We start from the raw sequence: 12,971 nt of genomic DNA, 5'->3' as shown, positions 1-12,971 counted from the left end.
TGCACATGTTGTTCCCTCTGTGCGGAATGCCCTTCCACCCTGCAGCAGATGCCGTTGGCGCCCCTCCTATCCCTTCATCCATTTGGCAAGTCTCTTCGCAGCCATCAAGATCCATTTTCCAGACTTCCCCTTGTAAAAGTGAAATGTTAGTGACTGTGGTCCATGCTTAATTTTCCTCTTACTATTCTCTGATATGCAAGCAATACATGTATTTTAAAAATAGAACTTACTGATAGGCAAAGAAATTTCTACATAAAATCAGCTAATCCCCTCCCACCGAGAAAGCACTGTTAAGCCTTTTACATTGTTTCAGCAGCACTTGCTTCCACGCCAGCCTCCCTGGCCGGGTATCTTCCCTCTGAGCCAGTGCAGGGACCGGCACTAGGCCAAAAATTCTAACAACCAATGATTATATTATCAAAGTTTCCCCCAATTTCAGTAACTTGATATTGAAAAGCAATAGACATGTTTATTACCTGTAATAGGTTTGTTTTTGCTGCATTCTTTTGTTTGTTTGGTAAAATTAATTTTGCTATTGTATACACACCATTTTCCTGGAAGATTAAAGGGACATGTTACCAGCAACCAGTGACAATGCCATAGAGACACACAAGCATAGAGAATCCACTAAACAGTCTCAAAAATGCATGTTATGTTAGTATAATCTTGAAACTCTAAGTAAATATGGCAGGATAATACTAAAAATGTCAGTGTAACTTTTACACACCAAAGACTACAACCACAATCTTAAAATTTCAGTTGTCGTTAAAGGGTACAAACAATAAGGTATATCAATTCAAAGTGATTGCAATACTTTAAAAACAGAGTAGAAGATTAAAAGAAACTTAAATATCTTTTTAATCTTTATACATTGCATTTTATATATCTAATTATGAAAGAGGATTTCTCCTTTTATAGTTTTTAAATTAAACAATACATATAAGTTAATTATAGAAAAATAAAAAACAATACTAGATTAAAGAAGAAAATGAATGTTTTTCATGAAAGTATAGTCAACATTTTTCCAGCCTTCTGTCAATACAAATATAAATCTAGAGGAATGAACAAAACTGTTATCTAACTGTTACTTTTCTATCATATATCAAATGTATAACTTATTGAACTCTCCTATATGTGGATATTTATATTAGAACAGAAGATCTTTACCTGCCTTACTGTATTTCATCTTTATAGCTATTCTGTGAATTAGTCTATAATTTTCCTATTTTATACATGATAGAACTGAAACTAAGAGAGGCTGTTATTTTTCCAGGGGCCAACCCAGTAAGCAATGATAAAAGAAATTCTTGCAACAGCATTTGCTTCCATGGCGGCCTCCCTCCCCAGATATTCTTCCCTCATAGTCAGTACAGGGACCAGTGCTAACCCCAAAATCATAAGAATCACAGATTATTTTATCAAAGTTTCCCCACTTTTCAGTTGCTCCACCAACTACCCCCTGATTTTCTGAGCTAATTTTTGTTGACCTGAAATTACTAAGTAACTAACTTTCATGTCCCTTTATGTATTTTAAATTTGAAGTTGGATATACGAGGTCTGTCCAGAAGGTATCCAGCCATGTACTATGAAAAACAGACGTTTATTGAAGAAGATACAAAATACAAGAAACATTGTACATAGGACAGTGATGTCTCAGCCCCCTTCAAAGTAGGCATACAATACTCCCTGTCACCTTCAGTTGCCCCATCATATTTTTCTGAATCTCATTGACAGTTTGAAATCTCTTCCTTTTCAAAGGTGATCCTGACTTTGGGAAAAGCCAGAAGTTGCAGGGCACCAAATCTGGGCTGTCGGGGGGCTGAGTCACCTGGATGACTTGATGTTTCACAAAAACACTCTGCATGAGATGTGATGCACGAGTGAGTGTGTTGTTCTGATGAAGCTGCCAATCACCAGTTGCCCATAGCCGCGGCCTTCTGAATCATCTGAACAGTTTCTGTGGAGGAATGTTCAAGCTTAACACAAAATTTGATGCAGATCCATTGCTCTACTTGCTCAATCCTTTTGAATGGGATGGCCACCCAGTAAACGTACTCACTCCACAGTGTCTACCACCCCCACTGATTAGTCCAGTGAAGTCATCATTGTTCACACATGCACATTCCAGTCCACTCTCCTTGGCTCCCAGGTTACATCGATGTCGTGCAAACTGTTCTCTTTATATTAATAGTGGCTGGACTTTTTCTGGACAGACCTCATATTATATTGAACAAAAACAAAAGTATTCTCTGTTAAATTCAATAAACAAGAAGTAACAGGTATAACAGAAATCCACACAAGGGTTGTATAGGTGTATGTATTTATATATAGTTGATGTATATATTTGCAGAGTATACACTTGATGTACTCTTAAAGTGACTCCTTTCCTTAACTCTTGGTATCCTATAATATATTTCCAGACTTAAAGGAATGCAGACTAGCTTTTATGAAAATGAAAAAGACTACACATAATGTAGGGAAAAAACATCATCAATTAACCACATGACAGTTCTTTTTAAGCCAAGCAAGTTAAAAGAAGAAGGACAAGAACATAAAATGGAATTCTATAGGTTAAATAAGAAAAATTAAAATATTTTGGGGGGGTAAAGGGGAAAAAATTGAGACAACTGTAATAGAATAAACATGATTTATAAATTAAAATAATATAATTAAAAATGCATTAAAAATTAATTAATTAATTAAATATTTTAAAACGACATAATGGGATCCCAAAAGCTACGTTCTGGGATACAGAGCTGGACGCGGTTATGGAACCCCTACCTGGGGGAGCAGCGCGCTTACCTGAACCACCTGGTGGGCGTTGGTGTCGTTGAGCACCAGTTCAGTGAGGGCAGCACAGCAGGCTGGAACGAAAACCACCAGACGATCATGTCTGTCATTGCTGTGACCGACGTATCACACTGTTACAGCAATACTCTAACTCCAGGGAATTCTCCTAGTGGAGTCAATCCCTCCAAAACATTAATTTTCCTCTGGCACAACTCTGAGAGAAGGCAAACTGACTTTCAGTGGCTTCTAACTCTCCGCTTCACATAATGTGTGTACATGTACGCCCTACAGGAGCCTTTTATTCAGCATTTACTGTGCACCAGGAGGCAGGGACTGTGTGTGCCTGGTTCATTGTAACCCCCAGTGCCCAACATGGGCCTGCCACTTAGCAGGTGCTCGATACATACATCTGCAATGGTTGAGTAAATGCGCACCTTAAATATATTACCCCAATTGACTCTTATAATCACAGTATGTACTGTTATCCAAATTGACTTTAAATATATTATCCAAATTGACTCTTATAATCGGAGTACATACTAAGATTACCAGTTTTACTGATGAGACCACTGAGGTTCGGAGAGGTTGTCTCGTTAGCCTAGGCCACAGAACTAATAAATAGAAAGGGCCAGAAGTCCGACCCCAATCTGCCAGGCATTAGGTCCCATGCCCTGAGCACCACCCTTCATAGTAGGAGCTCTGTACAAGGTACTGTCGCAGCCTCTGGTGGCATTCTGTACCGAGCTGCCTCGTGTCCAACCCGAGGTCTACTGGATCCTGTAGCGCAGAGCATCTAAATAGGATAATGTCATTTTATGGAGCCCTTGCCACTGGCCCTGCACTGTCATCTAAATTTACATCCTCCTATTATTCTCACAATAACTCTCTAAAGCCAACACATGATTACCACCACCAGGTCACGTAAGCACAGCTGAGGCCTGGAGAGGCTGAGAAAAGCTGTCTGAGACCACATGGCTAAGAAAGTGGGTGCAGCCAAAACTCAGACCTGCTCCTAATCCCTGATGTTTTTAATTTTTTATTGAGGTATAAATGAGCTGTGTCGAGTAGACATCTCTTAAGTGCACAGCTTGATGAGATATTAAATGTCTATATATACCCTGTAACCACGGCCAGTCCAGTGAATACATGGGCCAATTCCAGCCCCCTGAGGCCCACTGCGTCTCTTCTCTGGACGTGACTTATCATTCTGCATGTGAGTAACCAGCCTTCCGCCCTCTGTCTTGATCAAGCTCATCCACTCTTGTGAGAGGCCTAGCCACAGGAGGAGCTCTGGTTTCAGCTGGATTAATTAGACTTCTTGGGGAGCCTTCAAACAGGAAATCCCCAGTAAGAGTCTTTATATTGAGATGAGGCCTTTCAGAGTGAACCGAAATGGCAATTCAAGCAGAGGGACTTCTATTTCCCTCACCTCAAAAACCGTGAAGAAACATCTCCATTCTCCAGGACGAAAGAGTAGGAAGCAAAGAAGGCCCGCCCCTTCTCCTCCCGGCTTCTCCTCCCCCCCCTGCAGCGTCTGCTTTTCCCCTCCTAGGGCCTGCCGGCCCTCCTGGGGGTCCGCCCATGCTTCTCCGTCCCTCCCTGCAGGCCACTGCCAGGCACCGGGCTTGCTCAGCAGCACTGTAGCCCCGTTTGTTCCAAAGAGCGGGCGCCCTTATGCAGGGCACGGGCTATGCCGCTGTTCAGGGTTGTGCCGAACTGCCAAAAACTGCATGCACGCGTTCCTGCTCCTGTTTTTGTGTGGAAATCCCACACAGGGAGCATCTCTGCCTTCCCTTTAGGGGCTCACCAAGTGTGAGGAAGGCACTCCCTTGCTCCCAGTAGACAGGGTACATGTATTGTAGAATATCCCTTAAGGAGGGTGCCCTGAATCTAGAAGACGGTAGAAACCATGATTCTGGCCACAGATCAAGCTGCGTTCCCTAATCCAACTTTACCAGTAATAAAGTTAATATTCTGCTCTATGTATGACTTTTATGTTGGCTTCTTGATGTGTTCAGGATGTGGAAGGAAGAGGAAAGTCTGTGGTATCATTAATCTGCAAGTCCAACGCTGGTACCAGCAAGTGTCAGGCATCCACATGGATTTAATTTCACATTTTTTAAACTTAAAAGCCTTGCCTAATTAATATTATCATACTAATTTCATAACAGAGAATAGTAAGATAATATAATATTAAACAACATCAAATAGTAAAACATAATAATATAAGTACCTGCTTGGAGAGAGAAAGTATTTTCTTGTATTTCTCGAGGGCTTAAATCCTCTGACAAATGGAGCTGCTGGATTCGGCCCGCTGCATTTGCACTAGACAGGCTTCCGATGGAGGAGCGATCGGAAACAAAATTCCTGTCTCTGAAAAAGAAGTGTTAATGCACAGGTCGATTTATCAACTTTCCTTCCTGGTCAGTGCTTTCTGAGTCCTGTTTAAGAAGTCTTTGCAAAAAAAAAAAAAGAAACCCAAAAAAAGAAAAAGAGCAAGGGCGAGAGAGGGAAAGAAAAGAAGAAACCTTTGGAAGTTTTCTGCTATGCTGTCTTTATTGTTTCACCTTCCAGTCTACCTAGAATTGATTTTTGTATATCATGTGAGGTAGGATTCATTTCTTTCTTAATTTCTACCTTTTCTTCCCTTCCTCCCTCCCTCCCTTCCTTCCTTCCTTCCTCTATAAATATGATTCCTGAACCGACGCAGCACTATGTATTGAAAACTCTGTCCTTTCCCACTGTTCCACATGGCCACCTTTGTTTTTGAACTCTGTTCTACTTGAATACATCTGAATCTTCATCATTTTGCCTTCTTTTTCCATGAAATTTCAGCCTTTATTTATTTTAGGGAAGTTCTCTCCTATTATATCTTTGACTTTTTAAATTCCTTTTGTTTTATTCCCCAACTCAGGGATGTCAGTTGTCCCCAGATTGAAGTCCTGTCTACTGCTGGACAAACCTTTCCTTTGCTAATTGTTCTTACTCTTTTGTCTTTCTCCTCTGCATTATAATTTTTTCAAGTTTGCCCTTCCTTTTCCTAAGTTCAGTGTCTAGTCAATCTACCAGTTCTGTGTGTGTTCTTAAGTTTGTGCCTTCTTTCCTAGCTCTGCAATGTCTCAGCTCCCCTTTTTATTGTCCTCTCATCTCATCTTCAATCTCATTTCATAAATGTCATGTTCTTTTTAACATCTTCGATAAAAAAAAGCATTTGCTTTTCTGTTTATTTAATGCAACATCTTCCAAAATAGTTTTTTTTTTTGTCTTCTATCTGCTTTGCTTCTTTTTGTTTTATGTAGATACCACTGTTTTGTTTTGTTTTTTCCATTTATGTATTTGTTATGGCAGCAGCTCTACCTGGATCTCGGTGCCTAAATGTCATGCAGGTAGAGTCACCAGGCCCACTGGTAGCCTTCCTTCACTGCGTGTGGGGAAGGTGGTGGGTCTGGTCTAGGGATAGGCATAATCACTGACCTTATCTGTCGGCATAATTACATTAAAACTCGAATTTAGAGATCACTCCACATTACCGAGAGTATGCAGCCCTTTGGAAACCACCTTTGAGATTGGGACTGCAGGTGAATAGGCATGAACAGCCTTCCTGGAAAGCGACCAGACAACAACACCTGTGCACACGCAAGCCAGCAGGCAGCCTGGCAACCTCCACCCCTCGAACCAGCTTGAGGCAGCTCAGGGGCAGGCACAGGCTCCGAAAGGTTATTGCTTACCCAGCTGGGGTAATAAATCCTCCCAGAACACTGAGACATACTTAACATAGAATAAGTGTTGACATCTATCATCTTCCTTGAAGAGTTTTCTAACATTGCACCATAGAAAGAGACTGGCGAAAGGCCTTGTTAGACGTGAAAGAACTCTTTTCTACCAAGGATAGTCATGGCTTGAGCCAAAGAGGAAAAATGTTTCCTCGACTTAAGCTCAATTCTATGTGGTAAAAAGGTAGGTTTTGTCTTTGAAGTATTGCTTAACTGTTATAGAATTTAATTTAATCATCAAGAAAATAACTCCATGGGCTAACCCATAGCTATTATAATAAGCATATTGACAAAAAATAATCACCACCACCACTATCAACATCACCATTATGCTACAAACTCAAGCAAAAACAAAACTTTTTCAAATGTAATTATTTTGACCAAGGGGCTAGTTTATTATACCACAGAACTAACAATTTATAATAACATATTGCACTTTAAAGCATTTGAGGTTTTTATGTGATATTCAGAAAAGCAAGTAGATTACCAACAGTCTACAGTATTTTTTCCTTTGTTTTGGTAATGACAGAAATCTCGAACAAAGCTACTGTTCGTATCTTTACAATCTGTTCTTTACATTCCTGAGGGAATGTTCCCTCAGGAAAAAAAAAATGAAGTTGATAACATACAAATCTCCAATATCTCTGGATGCATAGCAAGCACAAGTCTGAATAATATTGATTTGATACTAACTAGCCATATTAAAATTGGCAAGTCACATCACTCTGCTTTTATTAGCATGAACTTTTCCTACGTGCCAACAGATCACAAATGTGAGCTCTTTCAGACAGACGTTTTCCTTGGCAACTTTAGGTCAGCACCTATAGGACTGTATCATGCTTTATAATGACTTTAGGTAATAAGACCTCCCCACTGATGGCACCAAAAGATGTTTTTATTCAATGTTTTAACATATCTACTATATTCAATGATAGTAGTTATTTCAACATCCAGAAAATTTCAGTTTGAAATTATTTTAACAAACTCATACTCGTGGCTTTGAATGCCATTGGAATTCTACTTTGAAAAGAGAGATAATAAGGGGTTAACCTGCCTTATGGCACCGCAACGAAGATTAGAGAGAAAAGAAGAGCGACTGGACCAGGGTCAGAAACATGGCAATCATTTGATTAGCAATATTTTCTCCTATTTTAACTAAGGAGTCTACATCTGTTCCTTAAATGTAGGCTTTGCTTTCTCTTTACAAATGAGTGACATATATGCACACACAGGCATTTTAATAACATAGTAGCCATTATTGTACTTGTTGGGATTACAATTGGAATATACTGATTCAAGAAAAAGGTGCCAAGACAAATGTTGTCAAATTTGGGTTACTGGGTTTCCACACAGCCTACATTTGCAGACAGATGGCCTCCTACATGCCTGGCCCTGTACTGGAGGCCAGTGATGTAAAGATAAACACACCACGTTTCCCAAGGAGCTTAACAGGCAAAATGCCCCTGACAGGGATTTAGAGCCTGTCTGCGACAAGTATAGATAACTCTGCAAAATGTGAATGATAACGACGAGGTGGGAGCGCGTTGAGCATGCGCCCCGTCTGCCCTCGTAGGGCAGAGCCCCCCGCCTTCCATGACCCGGGCAAAGTGGGCCGGGGCCCACCCCGACTCACCCTCGTAAAATGTGAAGAAGCTGCTTGATGCCTCCCCAGACGCGAATCTCCACACTGGTCTCGGGGTCCTCGCAGACCTGCACCAAGATCCAGACAACACTCCAGAGCAGCTTCAGGTGGTCAGAGTGGAGCAGACTGAGGAGGACAGGGATCCCCTCGTAGAGCTTCACCTGCTCTTTCACCTGGGGCTCGGCACAAAGGAGGCGCAGCAACTCCGCAGTCAGTCTGGAGGGAACGGGGAGGGCGGGGGTCAGAATCGCAGCATGAGTGGGTCATTGACCACACGTTTATTTAGACTAGAGCTATCATCACTGCAGGAACTGTAACTCCAACATTCTCTAAGTGATGGGTCAACATAGGTTTTCTGTGAAGGGCTGGACCACAGCTAGATGTTTTCAGTTTTGCTGGCACAGAGGCTCTGTCACAACTACCCAATCATGCCACAACGTGCAAAAGCAGCCATAGACAACACATAAAAACAAATGGGCATGGCTGCATCTCAATAAATCTTTATTTTAAACAACAGGCACGGAGCCAAATTTAGCCTTCAGGTCACAGTTTGCTGACTGCTTTTCTAAGTCATATTCTCATTGTTTCCCCATGGGTGTGGCTAGAAACCTACTAACCAGCAAATAGGTATCAAGTACATACAATGGGACCTGAATTGTGCTCAAGGCAAAAGAAGTATAAAAGCTTTATCCTAGTCTTCAGAAACTGACTGTGTGGTTGCCTAAATAAGACACTAATACAAAATGGCAAAAACGCCACAATGCAGGGAGTAACATAAAAATAATGATGGCGTAAGACACAAGGTTCAGCTGAACTCCGAAACATAGTGATGAGTGTTTCTTCGAACCCCCTTAATCTCCAGTCTGATGCTCTAAATGCCCTCTCTGGGTGGCAGCATCCATTCCTGTGGTTTTGAACGCTCCCTCTACCCTGGCGTTGAGTCTGGCCCAGGCATCACCCCCAGCTCCGTAAGTGGCAGCCACGCAGCCACTCCACAGGCACTCACCCCACCCTGTCTAAACTCAGAGGCATTGTCCTTCTCCCAAAATCAGCTCTTCCTCTTATATCCCTGATCGCAATTCCAGATACCAGTCTTTTCCATTTCCAAGCCAGAGGAGTGGGAATCATACAAGACACTTCTTTCTCTTTCCCAACCTGCCACTGCCAATCAAGAGCCTTCAGTGCCCTGTTTCCTGGGCAACTGCTGGGTCAATCCTCTTGTGCAGCAGGCTAACCCCACTGTTCTTCCCACCATTCTTGTGATACTTGATGATGTATCTACCCTCTGTCGTCTACCGCTCCAATATTCTCCTTCCCATACTGCTTCAGAATTCCTTTCCCCTGAGCCAGTTTGCCATGGCTCTTCTCCCTCCCAAGCTTTTATGTTGTGACATTCAGAGCATATGTTCTTTGGTAAACAATATTCTTCACCTTCTCAAACGTTCTACACAACACAGTCCTTCCTGTCCTGAGTAGATCTCACTGTGTAGCTATATTCCCCACCCCACAGCCCCCATACTCTGCTATCAAAGTAATCTTCCCCCAAAATAAATCTAATCATGCTTAAAATCTTTCTGTGAGTCCCCCTAATATTCAGGACAAAAACCACACTCCTTATTTAGCACAAAGAGCCCATCAGGACCTGACTAATGGTGTCTTACTGAGCCATCCAGAAAATACAGGATTCAAAAGGGTTACTGTGCAGATGAAATGAGTGAACACTCCAAAGTGCTTAGGGCAGCGCCTGACCAAAATTAGCTATATTTCTAATGTATCATTAACAGTCTGGTCTAGGTTCCCCTCCTGCACTCTTTGCTCCAGCTGCGCCCAACCACACAAGACCCTCTAACACATGCCATTTCGTGTGGAAACGTATTCTGTTTTCACTTGCTCCCTCCCTCTGCTGGGTAACTCCTCCTTCCTTCAGGAAACCTGGCGTGCCCCCTTGGGGGTTCTGCTCCATGCTCCAGAGTATCCTGCGCACCACCTGACCACACCACTCACAACGCTATGCTGGACCCATTGACTTGTGTGTCTGTCCCCTCTCCTGTACTAGATACTCCTATCTTACTCACCTTTGGTTTGCCAACACTTGTGCTGAGGCTGTTTGTTGGGTGCATGGCTGCAGATAGCCAAGTCTCGTAGTATAGTTTGCAAAAGAATGTTAAAATGTCTTTAAAGAACAATCCAGAAGGACTTACAATGAATTAAGTGTCTAAGTTTCATTATTTAATTTCCCGTTATCTATTTTGCCTCTTTGGAAAATTATTTACTCAACTAAATATCAAATGATGTTTGCTGCAACTCTAAAAAACAAACAACTCCCTGTATAGAGTAATTCTTTAGAGCAATATGTAGTTTAATTGAAAATTATTTCATTTTATCCTAGATTTTATTGTGAGTTATAAAAACAGGAGGTCATCAAACAAGTCAATACCTATTTTAATTTGTTTTACTGGCCTTAAGCAAAATAGGTTTTAGCAATTAATCATTTATTCCATACACAATCTGAAATTACTAAAAATAGAGTCACCGCAGAGTTTCTTTCCTTAAAGAGACAGATGTAAATAAATTCAACAAACAAAAATACTAAAGATGTGATCATAATATCTATACAGTTTGGTGCCTATGCCCAGATCTACAAGTAATACAGGACCAGAGAAAGATAAGTTGAGACGCCACTTTGATCTACTTTCTTTATATAAACTTAAATAGAAAATAAATGCCAAGCTGACTCATGATATTCAGTTAACAATCTAAATAACATGACATAACAAAAAAATAATCATTTTCATCAAATATTAGACATTGTCTTCTTCTCCTTTAGAATCCTACCTTTTGGAAAGTAAGTCATATTCATGTAAAATCATCAGCAAATTTTCTACAATGTTGAGTTCACTTATCTTCTCCCTACATTCTGGACTATAAATTGAAGACTATTAGTAACTACTGAAAATACAGCTTACCATATTCATTTATTTAATATCCTAGCCCTCATATTATCGCAAGAGGAGAAACAAAATGTAATATAGCTCCAGGGGCAGGGACACATCAAATTCCAACATTCAATAAACATTAGCTGTCATAAATTTGATTAACAGTATGATGATAATGTAATTCCTTTTCTGCAAAGGGAATCATATTGTTCACCAAAGAAGTAATGATGAGCACTCTTCAGAAGAGCTAAAATATGTAAATGAGCTATCTGTCCCTTGACAGATGAATGGATAGAGCAAATGTGATATATACAATTGAATATTATTCAGCCATATGTTAAAAAAAATGGATGAACCTGAAGGGCATTATGCTAAGTGAAACAAGCCGGAAAGAGAAAGGCAAATACTATATGGTATCACTTATGTGTGCAATCTAAAAACAACGACAAAACAAAACAAAATTGATTACATAGAAATAGAAAATAGAATAGTGGGTGGAGGACAGGGTCTCGGAAGAGGGGAAAATGGGAAGATATAGATTAAAGTAAACCCTCCAAACTTGCAGTTGTAAGAAAGAATATTGAGGATCTAATGTACAGCATAGTGACTGTACTTAGTAATATGGTACTGTATACTTGAAAGTGGCTGAAAGCAGACCTGTGTTCTTGTCACACGCACACACACACACACACACACACACACACACACACGATCAACTATGTGAAATGATGGATGTATTAATTATCTTGATCTTGGTAATCATTCCACAATGTACATCAAATCATCAATATTGTACACTTTAAATACATACAATTATATTTGTCAATTATTTCCTATAAAGTTGGAGAAAAACCTCAAAAAAAGAAAAGCAATGATCCACTTGTGATAAAACATATTTAAAGCTCTTTTATTTAAAGTAATCATGACATATGTAAGAGGACAGGTTATCTAGATTTTTTTAAGGTTAAAAATGTTTGAAAATGTTCTATTTGTTAAAAAAATACACAGGTACACAAAAAAGAATGAAAAAAGAAGGTTTGGGAGATTCAATTGTCAAAATTACTGTGGTAACTCTGAAAGTAGAAGTAAATGCGTGTTGTATGAAAGATTAGGTAAATATTTCTGGTCAGGGAAGAAAAGGAAAATTTAAACTGTGACTTGCCTTTTCAAGAATTTAAATTTTAAAATGATGCTTTTCCATCCAGGATCCTCCTCAATATAGCAATAGTATGTCATGCTTATTTTTCTAAGTAGCTAACAAAGCAGAGAAGCTAATCTATTTTACATCCCTCCTACCTAAACTGTTACAGCAGCAGAACTGGAAAGTATATCAAAAATGCACTTACCTTTCAGCTAAACTGGCCAGAGCCAGAAGGGCGCCCAATAGAACGTTAGTATCTCGGGCACTGAGTAAATTTACTAATGTCTGAAAAAAATGAAGTAAAAGAGTTTAGTTATGCAACTACTACAAGCTTCTTAAACAGCATAATATTTCCTTGTAAAGATCATAGAGGTTTGACCTCAAAATGAGTTCTGTTAAACACTCACAATATCCAGTTCTCTACAAAGGACAGGTGTGAACCCCTCCTCGACACTAGCCTCTTGTAACCATACCTGGCCCAGGACAGAAAGGTAAAGGGACCACGCTACATGGCCAGCCCCGTTCTTATACTTCCCTCTATTTCCTTGAGCTCAAGAGGTCTACTCCGCCTCTTCTGACCCCTCACCAAGCAGAAGTGGGTAAACTAATAACATAACCACTGGTCATAATAACTAAGTACATATAACACCAGTCACTGAGAACACATTATTCTGAGTCAGGCATTGTGT

General features: G+C 40.3%; 1 protein-coding gene across 3 annotated transcripts in view; it reads right to left on the bottom strand.

Annotated features, from left to right (window-relative positions):
- The window catches only part of NEK10 (NIMA related kinase 10), a 163,058-nt gene that overhangs the window by 116,634 nt on the left and 33,453 nt on the right, over window positions 1-12,971 (bottom strand). For all 3 annotated transcript variants that reach the window (XM_054595423.1, XM_054595422.1, XM_054595424.1), the window contains exons 9-14: window positions 12,488-12,567; window positions 11,041-11,127; window positions 8,197-8,421; window positions 5,024-5,163; window positions 2,803-2,864; window positions 477-554 (exon numbers count right to left, since the gene is read on the bottom strand). In XM_054595423.1, coding sequence (XP_054451398.1) covers window positions 477-554; window positions 2,803-2,864; window positions 5,024-5,163; window positions 8,197-8,421; window positions 11,041-11,127; window positions 12,488-12,567 — 672 coding nt within the window. The remainder of the gene's footprint in view (window positions 1-476; window positions 555-2,802; window positions 2,865-5,023; window positions 5,164-8,196; window positions 8,422-11,040; window positions 11,128-12,487; window positions 12,568-12,971) is intronic.

Source organism: Pteronotus mesoamericanus, unplaced genomic scaffold (genome assembly GCF_021234165.1).
Source record: "Pteronotus mesoamericanus isolate MK-2021 breed Mesoamerican mustached bat unplaced genomic scaffold, CSHL_Meso_final scaffold_54, whole genome shotgun sequence".
NCBI lineage: Eukaryota > Metazoa > Chordata > Mammalia > Chiroptera > Mormoopidae > Pteronotus > Pteronotus mesoamericanus.
Note: the sequence above shows the minus strand (reverse complement) of the source record. Positions and strands in the feature narration are given on the sequence as shown.